Source organism: Protopterus annectens, chromosome 10.part0 (assembly GCF_019279795.1).
Source record: "Protopterus annectens isolate FY-2018-M chromosome 10.part0, PAN1.0, whole genome shotgun sequence".
Classification (NCBI taxonomy): domain Eukaryota; kingdom Metazoa; phylum Chordata; order Ceratodontiformes; family Protopteridae; genus Protopterus; species Protopterus annectens.
In genome coordinates, this window is record NC_056744.1 from 1,171,957,836 (window position 1) to 1,171,977,931 (window position 20,096).

The 20,096-nt window shown below is 41.9% G+C and overlaps 1 protein-coding gene across 1 annotated transcript in view; it reads right to left on the bottom strand.

The window, feature by feature from the left end:
- MMACHC (metabolism of cobalamin associated C) overlaps positions 1-20,096 on the bottom strand; it is a 167,060-nt gene that overhangs the window by 40,635 nt on the left and 106,329 nt on the right. Inside the window, exon 3 of the mRNA XM_044085918.1 lies at positions 16,469-16,621. Within this exon, the coding sequence (XP_043941853.1) occupies positions 16,469-16,621 (153 nt within the window). The remainder of the gene's footprint in view (positions 1-16,468; positions 16,622-20,096) is intronic.

Genomic DNA, 20,096 nt, shown 5'->3' on the forward strand with positions numbered 1-20,096 from the left:
AAAACGGACTCCTATGGCAGATAAGAGTCTTTCCCTCCTGCTCACACCTACTGCTCACACCTAGTGAGAGTCTCCTTGACTTTGGGCCCAAACAGGGAAGAACCATCAAATGGGGTGTTGACAAAAGAAGACGAAGGCTTCCGCAAAGGAGCATAAGCACATTCATGACTGTCTCTGAAGAGCTATCGCTGAACCCGCTGCCCAACTCGATCCATCAGCTGCATAGGAAATGAGCCGCATGGACGAGTTCACAATAGAATTAAGGGTATTAAGTTGTGCTGTCACCTTATCAGAGACAGTTGCATCTGTGTTACCATGCAGAGTATCTCCAAGCTCTTTGAGGAGATCTCGTTGAGGACTGGTGAAATGAGTCAAATAGTTAAGCGATCGCATAGCACATGTCGCAGAATTAAGATACGTTTCCCGTATCTGTCCATCGTCCTAGAATCTCTATTAGGGGGATGGACAGTAGAAGTGGTTTCTGACATCTCTTTCTTGGTGGCCGCTGCCACCACCATGGCATCAACGAGGACTCCCTTAGTGAGGAACATCTTGTCTTGGGGGGAGGTGATAAATTTACTAGGCCTCCGAGGGACTGGTTCCATAGAATCAGGAGACTCCCACACCCTTCGAGTGACCAATTCCATCAGCTTGTCGAAACCGGAGTAACCCAGGAGGTGGAAGGTTGAGACCCAAAGGCCTTCAGGAACACCGACTCATCCTCAGTAGGGATAATGGACTGCCAGTCACCCCTCTGCTTTAGGACTTCCAAGATATCTGCGAATGAGATATCCTCCGAGGGGGACCCTTCTGATTCCTCTAAGTCGGTGTCTGATGTCAAAGATTTCTGAGGGGACTCTAAATGCCTCCTCTTGCATAATCTCTTCCTGGGAACCTCATCAGTGGGGGCTTCTGGTGAAGTCTCAGTAGAGCGGGGGTCACCCAATGGGGGTAGCTGAGGCTCTGGGTCTCAATGCTTCAAAGGGACCTGCGATGTAGAGGCAGAACGCGGCACTTTAGGGGAGGAAGAGGAGGGACCTGATGATGTGTGTGTCTTAGATGATATAACCCTCCTCATAGCATCAAAGGCACCACTGCTTCGACCCGAGGAAGCAGCCGTTCCAAGGAAGACAGCAACCTCCCTGGCACCAAGGCAGCGGGCTCCGAACCAGAGGACGGAGCAGAGCACATCTGCGCCGAAGCCCCAAGAGGAAGGATCAGAACCGACACATCGGTTCGACCCCCCCCCCCACCGGAACCAAATAGAGAATGTCGGCTCCAAGACTTTTCCAATGAAACTGAAGAAGTCAGGGTTGATGGAGCCGAAGGCACTGCAACAGGCCTAGACTCCGAAGGCTCTACAACCATCAGATCCTCCTCCTTTGGCTCCAAAGACCCTGCTCGGCTCGGAGGAGGAGTAGTCACAGCCATTGGGATAGTCTCAGGCTTCGAACCCTGCTGGGATGAAGTCAACAGTAATTTAGCCAGTGCCGGATTCTCCCGAAGCCTCTGCACCACCCGGTCCATATAGACATCGGAAAGGGTCCTCGAAGAATGGGTCGAAGGAACCGAAGATGCCACAGATCGAAGGATTGGAGACTTCAGAGTTTCGGAGACCGGTTCCAAGGCTGGGGACTGGCTCCGAAGACTGCGGAGCCGGCGACTGTGCCCTCACAGAAAGGCTTAGAGCCGATGACCTGGGCTCCGAGGACACTTTCAAGGACTTGGAGGTCTGGTCAGCCTTTTCCAGGGTTTCTTGAAAGTCTGGCTTCAACAAGCCACTATCTACCAACTTCCTTCTCCGTTCTAATAAAACCCTACTGCTGAAGGAGTGGCAGATAGAGCAATCTTCTTGGAGGTGTACAGGCCCCAAACAATAAACACAATTAACGTGCATCTGTAATGGACATTTTCTGCCCACAATTACACTTCTTGAAGCCAGATCTTTGCTTCTCTTTCTGCTTCGCCATGTTATACCAATACAGAACTGAAGTTATCAGAGCCCTGATCAACTTCAATTTACAATAAGCTCACAGAATCAAGAGCAAACAGCAAACAAACCGTCCAAAGTTATGAAATCCCTGCACAACTAGAGTTATAAAGTATGAATAACAGTAAACACACTAACTACTTAACACTCTATCTATAGATTTAAAAGGGATAGGGTAGTAAACAGTCCCGAGTTAACAGATCCCTGTACAACAAGGCTATAACAGTAATTTTAATGGCAACACACTGTTTTTATAAAGAAAAAAACGGCCAGAGGCCTAACAGCAACCGCTCCGTATACAACGTTAATTATCTAATAAACTAAACCAAAGGCTAACTGCCCAAAAGACCTAACAAAGGAAGGTACACGATCTTAGATCAATTTTTTTTTAAAGAGAAAACACTTCAAATTGTCAAAAAGATAAAGTAATAAAGCTCTACTGCCCCGAGCTCTCCGAAGACCTTGGGATCAGTTGCAACGGCAAACTATATCTGGGGTAGGGCAGAGAGCATCACGGGATAGGGGCCTGGCCTCGAGCTATTCTGAGATCCTTAGCTAGTAAAGCAGCCAACTTGGAGCCGATGGCTCGGCTCCAAACCCACTTGTAAGAATAAATGGCGAGACTGAATAACTTCACATCTCCTGTCTATCTACAAACCTATCAAATTTGCTGGGCACTGTCTGTACTTGTACCATGTTGCTAAGGCCTGGAACGCCTTACCTGCATCCATTAGGTCAATACCCTTCCATCCTTCAAAATTATTTTGAAAGACTTCCTAGCCAAAAGCTGTGTCTGTTCTTCTTGAACAACAGGATAATCTTGTTCAACAACAGGATAAGTTATATCCCTAAATGTGAACAAATACCTACTCATACCTTGTACCTACCTTCCTACTCTCCATTCTTCATTCACTGTCTTAATTTTGTCAATTTCTCTCCCCTGGCGCTCTCTCTAAATATACCATAAGCCAGCTTTTCTCTCGCTTCATATTTTAATTCCTGTTCTTATTATACTAACTTACCTTTAATTTCTGTATAAACTGGTTAAAATTTCTCTAAATATTAAGTCACTGTCATATAACTCGTATTAATTCTTAACCATTTTTTCAAATTATGTCTAATTAGGTATAATTATTTAAACTGTAGTGTTTTTGAATTTTAAAGATTTTAAAATTATTTTTCTTAAAATGTTTTGTAATATTTTGGAGATTTACTTCCTTGGCCTCCACTGAAAATGGGCACCTACCCAGTTGTACTTTCCCAGTAATCAAATGTCAATAAAAAGTAAATAAATTCAGTAATCAGATTGCACCCTCTGAATGCATAATGCATTATTTTACAGTCTAACAGAAAGGACTTCACTTTTTATCAGAATTACATATATTTCATTTATCATGCCCAAAGTAACACAAGTTTCTATGCTCACAATATAGGATTGTTTTACCAGAGTCTGAAAAGCCATTATCTGGAAAACAGCTCGCATTCCTTAGTTTTACACACAGCTCAATCACATTTAATCCAGCATCTTGAGTTTCTGCCCAGAATAAAACTGTGACATGAATGCAAATGTGTAGAGCTTGCAGCTTAAACCTTAAATGCAAGACTTTAAGAAGATTCTGTAATAGTGTTTCTTTGAACACAATTGCTTTGCCTTTAACTCACTTTCCATACCACAACTGCACTTTTGTTTTTATTCAAAGCCTGGTTAGTATACATACATCCATTCTGGCCATCAAATAATACACCAAGGCTGCAAGTAGTATGCACAGTATCCACAGTCTGTGCTTCAGCAGAGCCCCTGCACATTTCTATTTTTCCAAAAAAACCAAAAGAACAAAACCGAAGAGTGAACCAAAACTAATGAAACAAACCACAGCACTCCACCAAATACACAGGTTTACTGAAATTCACCAAATAGATATCATTTAAGTGCATTTGTCCTCCACTTTGGACTTTTTCCAAAACAAAAAAATGCTGTTTTTCACCTTTTTTTGCTCAACATTAATACAAAGTCGCAGCACTTGCGTGCATTTCTTACACACACACTGGTAAACTGATTATTCCCTCCACAGAGTCTAAATACTTTAACTTTAGGCTTTCATGCCTAAAACCACACAGTATGGTTTCTGGCTGTTAACTTGTTACCAAACACCTTCTTTGAAACTATGCAAATGCTTGAAGCTTTGTTTTTAGTTTACATAACTTTAGGATTCATTTCCTCATAATTTGCAAGCACTGTTCTTACTTTGAAAACTTCAGCTGGAAAAGGTTAACACTTGCTCTCATTTTAGAAAGAAAACCATTAATATCTTTATACAGTGTACTTAAAAACAAGAAGCCAATAAATGTGCAAGCTTATCTTTTTAATGATGTCATCTTCCTATCCTAATTATTTAAACTTTTCCATAATTTATTTATACACTGTTTAGATATTCCTTACACTATTCATTACTATATCATTTTATTTTATTGTTATTATTACGTACCATGCTGTGGGCTCAACTTTGAAACTCGGACCTGGATTTCTAATGCTTCTATAATGCTTTTGGGTTGCACACTCAAACAGTTCACTCTTTCAGCTCAATTATATTGCTTTCTCCAATGTTAAGTATGTTTCTCTCAATCGTCTGCCCATTAACTGACCATCTGATTCCACACACAGTTATCTTTCTTATAAGAAAATCAGCCAAGTCCCAAAACTCACAGCCTTGTGAGACTGGTGACGTGTACTTACTGTCTCTGAAAATCCTTGATTACTAGTAAAAACTAAATATCTAACTAAGGTAGGTTCTTCTCATCTTCAAGAATGCTGAAATTTAATTTAAATTGCTTTTACTTTTTAATCGGGTAAGAGAACTGGTCACCAAGGATCTTTTTCAGTCATGACATGGGACACAAGGTAGGGGTAGATGCAAAACGCACTGCTGTCTAAAACAGCAATGTTGTCTTTACTCCTTTTTAAAAGTAAACATATTAAGTAATTTGACTGATTCCTCTTCTGCAACATGAAAAACATGGCACATTGGATTTTTCAAATTTGTCCTAAACCATTCCCAGTGAGATACAGCTCAAAACATTGAATTCAGGGCTTCTAGTTTTCAAAGAGGTTTCTCTGCATATTCAGAGAAGTTGGTGGTTGCAAGGTTATCATTTCAGGCCAAAGATCAAATGGACAAAGTAAAATTATACTGGTGATTGTGTGAAGTGGGAAAACAAGTGTCACAGATGGCTTGCTTATGAAGTTTTGCTTAGTCTTACAGTCAGCGTAGCCTTGTGACACATTCAATAACAGGGCCAAGAAGGGATATAGTAAGTAATGCAGTACAGCCAGCCTAAAGTCAGAAAAAACCCCAGCATTGGCTATTTAACTAAGTACCTTTACTTAAATTCCTACACCACATCACATCTCTTTGTAGACTGCTAAAATATATATGGTTCATCAGAGCTGAGAAAAGTTGCACAACAAGATCTGCTTTCTTGTTCATATTTCATTAAAAACCCAACCCAGTGTTGCATGACTTGCAGCACAGCTGAGTGATTTCTTACAGATGATAGCACACTATTCACATACAGTCTGTGTGAGACCAGAAGCAACTTGAGAAGTTTTTTATCACTTTGTCTCACTCAGAAACATACATGTGATAGTACCAGTCTCTTAAGGTTGTGCTAATTAACTAGCACTTACTAAGTTAGGATGACATTGTGGTAAATGACCTAGTGATACTTTCTAATTTCTACCCACCAAAAAATGTTCATTCCAGAGTGCTGGTATGCTCACTGTCCTGAGCAGGCATACTGTTGGTAACTGTGTGGAACAAACAAGTAACAGCAAAGAAGCTCTTACTCTTATGTGTATTGTTGTATTATATACCACAACAGCTCACACACCAGTGTCTCACCTGTCAAGCCTTTAAGGCAAAACACAAAACGAAACATATTAGTCACAGCTGATTCCATAGTTAGACACACAGATGTCTCTCTCACCAGGCTGGATAAGGAGAAGGTCACTGTCAGCTGTCAGGATCTGCCATATCACACATGCACTCAAGTCTCTCAACAACAGGTACTGTTATGACTCTGTCATAGTTCATGTTGGTGTAAATGACTTGAGACGTACCTCTGGACTATATGAAGAGAAACATGATTGAGTTCTCGGACTGTGTGTCTCGGGCTGTTATGTCCCTAGCCTTAACCAACATTTTACCTTCACCTAGGACGATGCCTCAGTGCAAACAGCAAATGATTGACTTCAATAATTGGCTTAGTTTTTGGTGTCATTCCAAGGTGATACAGTATCTGTCAGCCAGGGATGACATGATCGACAGACCTCGATGCTTTGCCAGAGATGGCCTTCATCTGCCACCCCTGGGATTTCAGCTACTGCTGAAGGCTCTTGCCACCCCATAGTGCCTTTTTTAGGCAGTGACTCAAGGACAAAATTCCCGACGTAAGAACTCCAACCAGGATCATCAAGGTTTTGCTGCTAAACACTAGGAGTCTTAATGTGAAACTGCATTCACTGGAAGCAGCCCTCACATTGGAAGACACAGACATTTGTGCAGTCACGGAGACCTGGTTCAAGGCTGTGGAGACCACCCCTGCCTACTCCTCTTTCCACACATTCAGACCACAAACTAATGGCGTCAAAACTAAAGGCGGTGGTGTATCAATATTCATTAAAGATAAATACAGCTCCAGACTGGTTAGACAGCATGATTCCCTGGAGATACTTCCGGTGCAATTAACTGTTGGTAGGACACCTATTCAAGTCAATGCCAGCTACAGGACCACCTCCATGAATCAGGACACCCGCTCTGCCTATTTGGATCTACTTGAGTCTATCAAGATACACCCAAACACCATGGTTTTGGACGAGTTTAACTACCCAACCATTGACTGGGGAAATTACTTGTGTGCAAACTCACTCAAAAATTCCTCAACTTCATTAACTCCAATGCCCTGGACCAGCTAATTGACACCCACAGAAGGCGTGACAACATCCTGGATCTAGTACTTACCAATATGGGGGACCACTGTAGCACCCTCATTTGTGAGGCTTCCCTGGTGAGATCTGACCATAAATCAGTCTCATTTAAAGTTACTACCACACTTGATCCCCCCCAGCACCAACTTCTCCAAAGCAGATTACATCCTCTTACGAGATGGCAAAAATAGCTTCACTGCACCTTCCCCCAGATGGAACTGGCAACTATGTCAAGTTCTACACAAATGCTTTACAAAAACACCTGAACAACTGCAATGACTTGGCCGTACCTGACAGGACCAAAACAAGCTCCTCAAGGAAAAGCAAACCTGTCTGTTGGACAACTGCCATTAACAGGCTTTACAATAAAATTCTGTCAGAGTAAGAGGGAGCAAGCGAGCCCTAAACTGAAAACACCCCCCCCCCCCTCAGCTTAAACAAGCAAATAAGATTTCTTGTGAAGTCCCCCAAAGCTATGAATCCAAATTAGCTTCAACTAAGGACAACCACAAGACTTGAAAGGCCCAGATTTCTGCCAAACTGGTAGTTAATGATATCACATATACCGAGCCTGTGGACATTGCTAAACTGTTAACAGACAGGTTCAGTGAAAACTTCACTCCCCTATTCCCACCAAACTTACCCCAAGACATCCCTACCACCTGTCCTCTACCTTGTATCCCTAAAAAAAGCAGGTCGTCAATGCCCTCTCTAAGGTCAAAAACATAGCATCCATGGGACCTGGAAACATCCCAAGCTGTATCCTACATGGGCTAAAACAAGAATTAGCAATGTCATTGGGTACTCTTTTCAATCAAAGTCTAAGCACTGGCTTCATCCCAGCTGAATGGAAAAAGGCCACTGTTGTCCTCTTGCACAAAGGTGGCGCTTCCACTGACCCTGGGAACTACAGACCTATTAGCCTGACTAGCTTTATCTGCAAGGCCATGGAGAGAATCATCATGGACCTTATCAAAGATATTGGTAACCTCCAAATACTTGACCCTAATCAATTTGGATTTGTCAAAGGGAGATCATGCCTGTTAAACCTGGTGGACTTCTTCTAGACAATCACCAAGGCTCTTGATAATGGGAGATGTGTGCAATGCAGCTTACCTAGACTTAACCAAAGCTTTTGATACTATCCCTCACTCAGGCATAATTGATAAACTCACCCAGCTAGGTATCAACCCGGCTGCTAACTGGCTCACTGATAGAACCCATATAGTCAAAATAGTTGTATCCACCTCCAAAAGCAGACCTGTAACCAGTGGTGTTCCACAGGGATCAGTCCTGGGACCTCTACTGTTTGGAATCTATTTCTCAGAAGTGCAAGCTAAAATTAAAGGTCTGTGGCTGACAAAATTTGCTGATGACTGCAAACTGGGAGCAGTCATAGAATCTCCAAATGAAGTCAACATCCTACAAGAGGGTCTTACACAAACAAATGACTGGTGCCAAAGTCATGGCCTTAAATTCAATGTAAAAAATGTATTATTGTCCCTTTCGGTAAGAGTGATGTTCCTGCTAATTACCACATCAATAAAAACACCCTAAGTACACACTCAGTGGTGAGAGACCTGGGCACACAGGTTGACAGCAACCTTACCTTTGATCACCATGTCTCCACAGTGGTAAGAAGGGCATTCTACATTGCTCATCTCATAAGTAAAGGCATTGCCTCTAGAAAAAAGTTATAACCTCCCTTTACTCTTCCCTCATCAGGCCAATAATAGAGTACAATGCCCCTTTTGGTATGTACCTTTCCAACCACCTGCAGCAATTGGAGAGACCACAAAAGTTCCTCATAAGGAAAATTCAAGATTTTCAGTATCTGTCCTACGAGGATCGTCTGAAATAACTGTCACTTTATTCTGTTTCATACAGACTACTCAGAGGAGATTTCTGCCTTGCATATAAGGCAATCTTTGACGATGCTTTATTGGAAATGCTGCATATTTGTAAGTCAAATGGTACACAGGTTACTTGCTATAATGGCCTTAACCTGGTATACGACATTAATAGAACCTGCTGGAGGGACAGATTTGTCTCCCAGAGGTTACCACGCCCTTGGAACAGACACCCACTTCATGTCAAGAAGAGAGCCTCATTGACACTCTTCAAATGCAATCTGAACGACTGGATGGTTAAGTGTAAATTCATCCCAGGGGGTCCACCTATGTCCCTCTTGGACAGGGGTGATAGGTGCTGATCTTGGAAATAAGGGTAAAACTTGGCTATGCTTATAACGCCCCTAGGTTCACTAGCCTAGTAACCTCCTATGATCCTATATACAAAGCACCATCACTTAGAAAGCTCTTTAAGACTGGCTATTGGTTGCTTTTGCCTTGCTGCAAGCTCTTCTGCATTATGTGTCTTATCCCACGTTTGAGCAAAGTTGTGCAATCCTGCTAGTCTGAGAGACTGATTCACTGAAAATAACTACAGATTTGATTCCCCAAACACCAGCAAAGTGCCTTATTTATAGTTAATACTGACATTTCTGATATCTGCCAATGTGCTTACATTTAGAACAGTTTAGAATGTTTTCTCTTGTGAAGAGGAATGTGCAATGCTCCAAGCCATTTGTTGGAAGCAAGATACCATTAATTTCTATTACTGCTTTTACATTCCGATAATTTCTGCTACAGTGCACAAGTGTGCCATGCAATCACAGCCTTTAACGCAAAATAACATATCCAGCACACTAGTAATAGGCAACTCTATAGTCAGGCACACTGATGTCCCACTAACTAGGCTGGACAAGGAGAAGGTTACAGTTAGCTGCCTGTCAGGTGCCATGATTCGCCACATAAGGCAAGCACTCAGGTCACTCCAGAACAAGTACAAATAAAACTCTGTCATTGTCCATGTTGGTGTGAATGACCCGAGACGTACCTCCCTGGACTACATGAAAAGAGACATGGAAGAGCTCTCTGATCATGTAGCCCAGGCCGGTATGACCCTGACCCTGAGTAGCATCCTGCCCTCACCAAGAATGATGCCATAGTATAAAGAAAAAATGATCAATTTCAACAACTGGCTAAGTTTCTGGTGTCATTCAAAGGGGATCCAGTATCTGTCTGCCTGGGATGACATGCTCGACAAGCCACATTGCTTCACAAGAGATGGCTTGCACCTGTCACCCTTAGGCTTTCGAATACTGGCCAAGGCTCTTGCCGCCCCCATAGTGCCTTTTTTAGGTAAGGCTCTAAAGACAAACCCACCACCATAAATAGCACAAGTAACCAAAAACTGAGGATAATGCTACTCAACGCCAGAAGTCTAAACCTCAAAATGCACGCACTCGAGGCACTCCTCAGTATGGAGAACATCGACATCTGTGCAGTAACAGAAACCTGGTTTAAGGCTCCTGAGAGCACCCCAGCACTACTAGGCTACAACTCATACCATACCTTTCGGCCACAGAACCAGGACCGAAACACAAAAGGCGGGTGTGTATCCATATTCATCAAGGATACCCACATCTCCAGGTAGTGGCGCAGCACAATGCATCAGAGATCATCCATGTGCAACTAACAATGGGCAAAACTGCAATCCAAATTGTAGCTTGCTACAGATCACCCACCATGGCCCAGGAGCCCCATTCCGCATTTCTGGAGACACTGGGAAATATGAAGGTCCTACCAAGCACCCTAATACTGGGTGATTTCAATTACCCAAACATAAACTGGGAGAACTACTCAAGTAATAACTCCCTTGCCCAACGCTTCCTAGAAATTATAAACTCGAACACCCTGGATCAACTGGTCAACACCCCCACCAGAGGGAACAACATATTGGACCTGGTCATCACCAACATGGGAGACTGGTGTTCCACACCGGAGGTCAACCCCTCGCTGGTTAGATCAGACCATAGACTAATCACTCTGGATATCCACATTCCACCCCCACCCTCAATCCAGGAAACCACCATGAAAAACTTTTCAAAAGCAAACTTTACGTTACTTAAGACTGAGGTGGAAAGGTTCACAGCCTCCATGCTAAAGGACAATGCTGTCCAAGCTGCTGAAACCTTTACAAAGGCACTCTATGAGCATCTGCAGGAATGCATGGATCATGCTATCCCAAGTAAAACCAAGACTCACTCCTCCAAGAAAAGGAAACCAGTCTGGTGGACCCCTGCCATAAACAAGCTGAAGGAGGAAACTAGTACAGAAGAAAGTAAAATACCAAGAAGGAAAAACATCCCTGATCAGTATTAGCAAGAAACTACGATCCCTCATTAAATCATCCAAGGCTAGTTTTGAAAGAAAAATTGCCAATGACTCCAAAGATAACCACGAAGTGTTCTTTAGCTATGTCAAGAACATAAGTGGAAACTCTCAGATCTGCTCTGAGTTAGTGCAGAATGGCACAAAATACACTGAACCGACTGATATTGCCAACATTCTGGCAGACAGGTTTAGTGCAAACTTCGATAACTAGATAGAGAAAAAACCTTGTAACTGATGAAGGAACCACAGAGGAAATAAAATTGAAGTTTCACAAACGACCACAAAGGTTCCAAACACAGCAGACACAATGTTACTTTATTCAGATAACTTGAACTGGTAAGCACTTTCATGGATATCAACTCCGCTTCATCAGACCATAATAAAACACTACAGCTGGTGACTATTTAAAATTAAAACAGCCAATCAGGTTCAAGTCTAAAAAGGGGGTAGTCAGCCTAAAATGTTATACAATGTATATTCCTGATATAAACCTGCTTAGTGCTCACTTATGACAGCAACCTGAAGTAATTAGAAACGTGTCTATAAAAATATATATGACATACCTATAATATTAAAAGATCGCAAAGACGGTGTAACAAAAAATTATGACTCATAGAAAGTCACATAAGAAAACAGACTGGTTGTTTACACACAAATAAAAAATAGCATTCATTGTAGCAACAGGGGCTAGCAATGTTTAAGTGCTCTTGCCCTTAGAAAAGGTTTAACTAATACCTTGTTATTTAAACCTGGGGACTATTTAAAAATTAAACAGTCAATCAGGTAAAAGTCTAAAAAAGAGGGTAGTCAACCTGTTATAAATGTTGTATAATACTATTATGAAACCTGATTAGTGCTCACTTATGAGAGCAACCTGAAGTAATTAAAAACATGTCTATAAAAATATATGACATACATATAATATTTAAAGTCATAAACACTGTGTAACCAATAAAATTGTGACTCATAAAAAAATCACATAAAAAACAGACTGTATACCCACAGATAAAAAATAGCATTTGCTATAACAACAGGGATTAGCAGTGTTTCAGTGCTCTTGCCCTTAGAAAAGGTTTAACTGATACCTTGCTATTTAAACCTGGGGGTTTATCAGCTTGTAATAGAATCCATTTCTGTTCTATAGATTCAGTCTTATTTTTGAGGACAGGATCCTTGAACATTTGAGACACATTAGGAATAAAAAAGAATCCAGCACTTTAGCTATGCATGTTATTGAGACAGGCCCTAGTCACAAGTTTAAGTTTTTAGCTTTAGAACTTGTGCATGCTAATATCCGGGGTGGTGACCTAAAAAAAAAAAAACATAGGTGGTAGTCCCTAAATACAGAAAACGTAATAAGGGATCTGGGGACCCAATTAGATAGTAATCTCTCCTTTGATAATCATATTGCCAAGGTGGTTAGAAAATCCTTCTATGTGGCCCACCTAATCACAAGGGTTCGCATCTAGAACAAAAGAGGTTATTGTGCCTCTCTACTCATCACTCATTAGACCCATCATAGAATACAATGCCCCATTTGGGATGTACCTTACAAGACACCTGCAACAGCTGGAAAGACCACAAAAGTACCTCACTAAGAGGATTACTGGCCTGAAACAGATGCCCTATGCAGCCTGACTCAAGAAACTCCAGCTGTACTTGGTTGCATACTGCTTACTCGGAGGCGATCTCTGCCTGACATACAAGGCCTTGTCCAACCCAGAATTGATGGACATGCTCCACCTAAAAAAAACAAATCCCAGAGAGCCACACGCTCTAGAGATATAAACCTCACCACAATGATAAATAGGACATGCTGGAGGGATAGATTCCTATCCCAGAGACTTCCCATGCTTTGGAACAGGATTCCAATATACATCAGGCAGAGCCCCTCACTAACACTCTTCAAGAGAAACCTTGACGGGTGGATGGGAAACAGAAAATTTACCCCGGGGATCACTGCAGTGGCTCTGCTGGACAGTTGGCTCTGCTGGACAGAGGCACAAGGAACTACTCTAAGGGGGTGGCGAAAGCCAACACATTCTGGCTAGGCTTATAAATGCCCTTGGGCAGATAGCCTAGTACTTGCCTATGAACTTGCTCAATGAGGGGGCCCCCAACAGCTAACCCCCAGTCTACAGTGGCTGTAGGTGCTATACAAGAGGGATCGGGTAAGAGATGAGTGGTCGGAGGATCAAGCTAAGGCCACAACAGATTTACCAATCTGTGGCTGAGGCAAATAGCCTTTTCACCACAGCAGACTATTTGCTTAACAATTTCTTTCTTTTTTTTTTGCTAGAAGGAGGACTGACCATGGAACCAATAGTATATTTTTGTGGAAAACAGACATAGCAAAAGCCAGTAAAAATCGAAAGTCTATAAAATTCACTTTTTTCATCCAAAAACATAGTAAAAAGTGCACTCCTGTTTTAAAAGTACAGTTAAGTCTCGCAACAGTCCATTAAAACACAAACTCCTAGCTTAAAAATAATTTTCCTACACAAGAAAGTACAATAAAACAAGAACTTTTTAATATGGAAGTTTTTTCCCAAAAGGAACTTTTCTGCCCAGCAAAGAAACAGCACAAGCCTTCCATCGATCCTCAAAAGCCTGCAGAGAAATGCTCTCTTCAACTTCCGGAAAGCTCTTATGAGCTTGGCATCCAAATCCGTCTTTTTAGTGAGGTCAGCTCAAACTGGACTGTTTAGAGATGTGGAAGATGCCCTGAAGCTTTGGAAGCTGGTCAGCTGTTACATCCTTGGCAGGATATAATCCATATAGCTAAGGCTACCACAGCAGTGATAAATATGATGAACATCCACTGTTGCCTGTGCCAAAATGGAGTTACCACAACATTTTTTGGAGTCTCCTTCTGGATCTTTAGAAGAATTCTGAATATGAGTGGAAAGGCTGGAAAAGCAAACAGGAACATTCACGTCCATGGAAATACGAAGGCATCTGTTTTCTACGCCTGCCTGCAAGGAATCCGGGAGCAGAATCTCTTTAGTTATCTCTTTTGACAGGTAGCACACAGATCTACTTGAGATCTCCACAGTTGGGGTCAATTACTGTAAGACCTCAGGGTGAAGTTTACATTTGGGAGGGTCTGAGCTTGTTCTGCTTTTTCTCTAGCAGAATCCCACAATTCTGAGGCCAGCATTAGACTCAGAGTGGAGACACACATACATTCAATGTTTGCTACACTTGAACAGGTAGATGTGGGTCCCCCGGGGGTGGGGTGGGGTCGGGTAATAGTAAAGCTGTGTTAAGCAAAAAAGAAGTGAACTGGCAAATGTATACTGATGCCTCCAATGAACCAGGATTGAATGAGTACATTACCATTAAACCCATTTTATTATTAAAATAGTGGACGTTTATTCAAGATAAATATTATTGTGTATATATTGGTACAAAAAGCATTTACTGGAACTAGAATATGAAGTATGTGATTTTATATTATCATTATATAATTGACAGTAATTAATTGACTATTATTTTTAATTTACAGTTACATATCATTTTACATTTTATACATACATTTTTTTATAACATATTTTTTATACTTTTGGATTGATTACTACAAATTGTAGTCACATGTGGTTTTAGCACCATTCTTAAATGTTTTTAATGAGTGATGTTTAGTTTATTGGGCATTCTGACGAAGTCCACATTCTGTGTGGATGAAAGCACTTAATGTCCGGAATTTTTTGCAATAAGGCATTAGAATTAAGAGCATTCTCCGTTACATCTTTTCTCAGCTTAACCTTTGTTTTTTCTTTTTTGGAATAGCTGTTGATTACGCTGAATTGTTTTATTTATAGACTGTATCAAGTCTGAAGAGTCAAATTGGGCTGAGATGCTACCTCCCACATTATCACAGCAAGTCTCTGTTCAAGCTAACAGTTTGGGGATGTGAAAAGTACCCTGAAGCTTTGGAAGCTGGCTGGCTGCCTGGCTGTTATACCCTATGCAGGATATAACCCATACAAGGTAAGGCTACTGCAGCGGTGATCAATATTATGAAAATGACCTGTGACAGTCAGGGATCTATTTTTAAATATCAAAATCTCATAATAATGAAGACTAAAATATTGAGACCATAACGCCAAATATTCATATGATAAACTTTATAACGACGACTCCCAAAACATTGGAAAGTTCAAAGCAAGACATATTTACAACTTTGAACATTGGATAACTAATATTCCCGTAAGTTTAAAAGATAGTGTTGCAGTAAACTACAATGTAAAAAACAAATGTAAACGGCAAGTTATATAATGGTGCAGTTTCCCTTTAATAGTTTTTAGTATGTACATATTACAATATGGCGGAGTTCACATACCATGCTTGTGTTGTCTGTGGAGAAAAAGAAGCTGTCATAACTGTATTCTATGTCTTGCTGTAGAAAGCAGGTTTAAAGTTAAACAATGCTGGTGTCTTGTTTAGTGATCGCCAGGCTGTTCTCTTTTCCTCAAAGTAGTGTGATCTCAGAGTTGGTATATTTAATTTGCAGGCGCTGTGGGGGGTCCAGGGGGATGTAGCCTCCCCCTGCAAAAGTGACAGAATGAAAACTTTGTCAGTTGTTGCTGCTTTGAACTTTTCAATATTTTGGGAGTCAGTGTTATAAGGTTTCAGTCATATGAACATTCAGCGTTATGGTCTCAATATTTTAGTTTTTGTTATTATGAGATTTCAATATTTAAAAGTAGATGTGACAGTCAGGCCTGACTAGTGAAGAAGGTAGGGGAGAAAAAATGAATTGAGACAGATGGCAACAGTTGAAGCAACACTCCAACCCCATGCATAAAATAGGTAAAAAGGGGTTGATGATCGAGTTCATGGTAGCCAAGGTTAATACTAGGTGACAAATTAACCAAAATGTGCCTGTATCTGTAGTTAGAGATAGAAGATTTTTAAATCACTAATTATGCTTTAGTCCTTACTGCTCCCTCAGTAATGTATTTAAGTACCCAAAAGAACCAGTTATGTAACACATGGCTGTTACGACTAAGCATATGTCCAAGGCTTCTCCATTTACCAAACCAAGAAGACAGTGCCTCAAAACAAAGAGAAATGTTGTTTGATAAAATGTATGCAGCACAAAGAAGTTGGTCTCTTCCTTCCATTTCCTGCTTTTATTTTCTATTTAACTGCACCATTTTATAACCACAGGACATGGTATTCCTTTTGTGAGTACAGTTGCATCTGGCGTTCTAAATGTAAATGGGTGTTACACAAGTTTTACTGTAAACTCACCTTTTCCCCCCAGGGGTCATTTTTCACATCTTTCCTCTGATAGTAGTAAGCAGCTCCAGCCACATGGGCAGCTGTCTGTACTAAAACCTTTGGCTTACGGTTTGGCTGGAGTTCATGATCATAAATGATGTCAACATTTAGGTCTTTTAAATTCTGAAAAATAAAAAAATTAAGATGTGGTTTCAGCTGGTGAAGCATTTATTTATGAATTCAGAAATAACACCATAGTTTTATTCAACAAAGTAGCGAGCGATTACTACAAATGGTCTACTTACTTACTTCAACAATATTAAAAAAGGCATCACATGATTACGAAACTACATAACAGACAGGGACCAGTTTGTGCTGTAATTTTGAACTGTATCACTGCTGGCTTAAACACTACATACAGAATACTTTTGTCAGACTTGCTCCAAGTACATGAAATAATACCACTGATTTCCATTGCAAGTCTGCATGCAGTGACTAATCTATTCTCTGCAGATTCTTAAAAACCTCTACTATAAAGCTCGCCCTTAGTATCATGACAGAAAGATAAAACAACTTTGACAGATATGCCATCTCCCAATGAATGGCCTTATCAGTTTTCTTCATCCTTCAAACTGTCCACATACATGTGCAAACATGTATACATGTACATGCATGTGCATTCTGTCTAGAATCAGTTCTTCCACAAAGCTGCAGATAGGCTCTTGCTCCTTACTACCCTGAAATGGATAACTTCTGCAGCAACAGATGGACCCAAGGACATATAATTCAGACAACAGTCATTAGGATAGAGAAAAATAAGTTATGTACTTACCATAACGTTCCATTGGAGTTGTTACTTTTCACCTGTCTTCAACCTGTGGGACTCAGAGCCGGCACGGATCCGACTCAGCCGCATACTCCGGCATAGAATCCAAAGTCCAAGCTCCTCCCCTACCCATAATGCCCTGATCTCCCTCCTCCTTTCAGATCGAGTTTGCTGCAGAACAGAAGCCTCCCATCCTAGATAACATGCCAATATAAACCTGACACAACCCACAAAGGGCTTACCAAAAGGAAGGTTAGCCAAGATAGAGGGATTATGCCTTTTCAATCTGGTCCACTACACAGCCCACACCAGGCAGGGGGAAGGAGGGATGGACGGTTGAAGACAAATGAAAAGCAACAACTCAGATGGAACGTTATGGTAAGTACACAACTTATTTATCTGAAGTTGTTGTTCTAATTTTGATCTTCACCACAATGGACAGAGTCCCCAGCTACCAATAAACCCTGGGAGGTCCTCATGGAAAGATGTTCCACAGCATGGCTGAGTCAAAAGATGCAGTGCCCTGGAAAGAAGATACAATTTAAATGGGAAATAAAGTGTGCAATGATGCCCAGGTCACCACACAGCAGATATCATCCACAGAAACCCTGGACCAAAAAGCCGCAGAAGTGACAACAGATCTGGTGGAATGAACCCGGACATGTTTGGGTTGAGATAAACCTTTGGCTCGATAGGCCAATGAAATGCATTCAGAAATCCATCGAGCAACTGTAACGTTAGAAACCGGCTTTCTCATGAAAGGTTTACAAAAGGAAACAAATAGTTGATCTGAATTATGAAAGGGTTTTTTGTTCTATGCAAAGAAAAACACAGTTGCCTGTGTTCACATCAAGTGCAATTTGTACTTTCCATTATTTTGGAAATTTGGAAAGAAAGCAGGCAAATTAATGACCTGGTTAATATTAGATTCTGATGCCCCCTTTGGTAAAAAAAGATAGACTGGTCCGCACAGACACCCTGTCTTTATGAAAGACCATTTAAGGGGGTTTGATAGATAAGGTTTGAATCTCAAAACACTCTTGGCAGAGTTACTTGCTATCAAAAAAGTTGTCTTCCATGACAAAAACTGCAAGTCAACCCTGGCTGCTGGCTCAAAAGGAGAAGAAACCAAGGCCTGCAGACCAATGGTAGGATCCCAAGGGGGTATGGGGTCCTTAACCTGGAGACCTAAGAAGAAAGGTACCTTTCAGAAATGCCTTACAAAGCTTAGAAGAAGCCAATGAAGGTGAATTCTCGCCTTTGTGAAAATTGGAAATCGCTGCTAACTGTACCTTAACCGTAGAGAAACTAGCACCATGATTAAAAGTGTCAAAATTCCAAAATGGCCAAGAACGGCACAGTGAAGTGATCTGGGTCATACTGAGAGGCCCAGATCAAAAAATGCTTCTATTTGCTTGAGTAGACCTTCCTGGTAGAAGATTTGTGCACTGCTACCAAGATCTTCTTAACAGGAGAAGACAGCCCGAGAGTCCTTGCTATCACAGAAAATGGAACAGCCAAGCCATGAGCTTCAGGCTAAGTCTGGGTGAGGAACCCCTGAGGGACGTGTAATCAGATCTGGAACAGGGTCTAACGTCCAAGCAAGACACATTATATGATACCACAGAGTGGGAAACCAAACTTGACGAGGCCAGAAGGGGGCAATGAGGATCACCAACTCCCCAGCAGTCGAGCTATCTGAATGAACTTGGGAATTAGAGGGAGTGGAGGATACAAATACAGTAGACTGGAGGGCCAAGCATGAACTAAAGCGTCTCTAGGGGACTCCCCTGAGGGGGGTTCAGATTGAAACACTTGCTGCACTTTGCACTGGAAGAAAGGGTGAAGAGATCCCAGCAAGGCTGACCCCACTTTAGAAAGATCTTGGTCTGCCATTGAAGGATTCAGAGAACACTCAAGGCATCAGAATAGAATGACTGAGCCTGTCCGCCAAAATGTTTAACTTCCTTGGAATATGCGTTGCCACCAGAAAATGGCCAGTGGAGATCACCCACTCCCACAACATCATGGCTTTGCGACAAAGAGGATAAGACCTGGTCCCCCCCATTTGTTGATGTACCAGACTACTGACATATTGCCCGTCTGTACTGCAACAGACCCCAGAGGAAGAAAGTCATGGAGAACTTGCAATGCTACAAGTACCACCCTCACCTCCACAACACTGATATGCAGATTGGTCTTCAGAAAGGACCATGTACCTTGGACCGTCCTTCCCATGCAATGCCTCCCCTCACCTGAGCAGGGAGGTGTCAGTGGTCACTGTGATCACAAGGGAGGGAAGAACAAACAGCCGACCCTGAAGGAGGTCCGGGGATTGGAGCCACCAAAGAAGGGAGTCCCTGCAAACAGAGGTAGTAGAACAGGGTGTGACAAGGGAAGCTCCAGCAAAGAATATTGAACATCTAAGGTCGCTTGCAGAACCCTCATATGAAGACTTGCAGTTGGGAGTAGAGTGATCGTGGCCATCATGGACCCCAATGCCTAAAGAACTGACCCCGCCGGGGGAAGGCTGGCTTGAAGAATGTAAAGCACATGATGGCGGACCAACAGCAGTCTGTCCGGAGGAAGAAACACCATGCCCTGAGTAGTGTCGAGCAGAGCACCTATGAAATCCAGTACCTGCACTGGTGCCAGCTGAGACTTAAAGTTTATAGTAATTCCCAGGTACTGAGCAATCTGAAGGACATTATCCCTGGCCTGAATCAGCTGATGCCTGGAGGGAGCGGAGAGGAGCCAATCGTCCAGGTAGGGAAAGACCTGAAAGCCCTGCAGCCGCAGGTGCACCGCCACTACCGCCATCAGTTTGGTGAA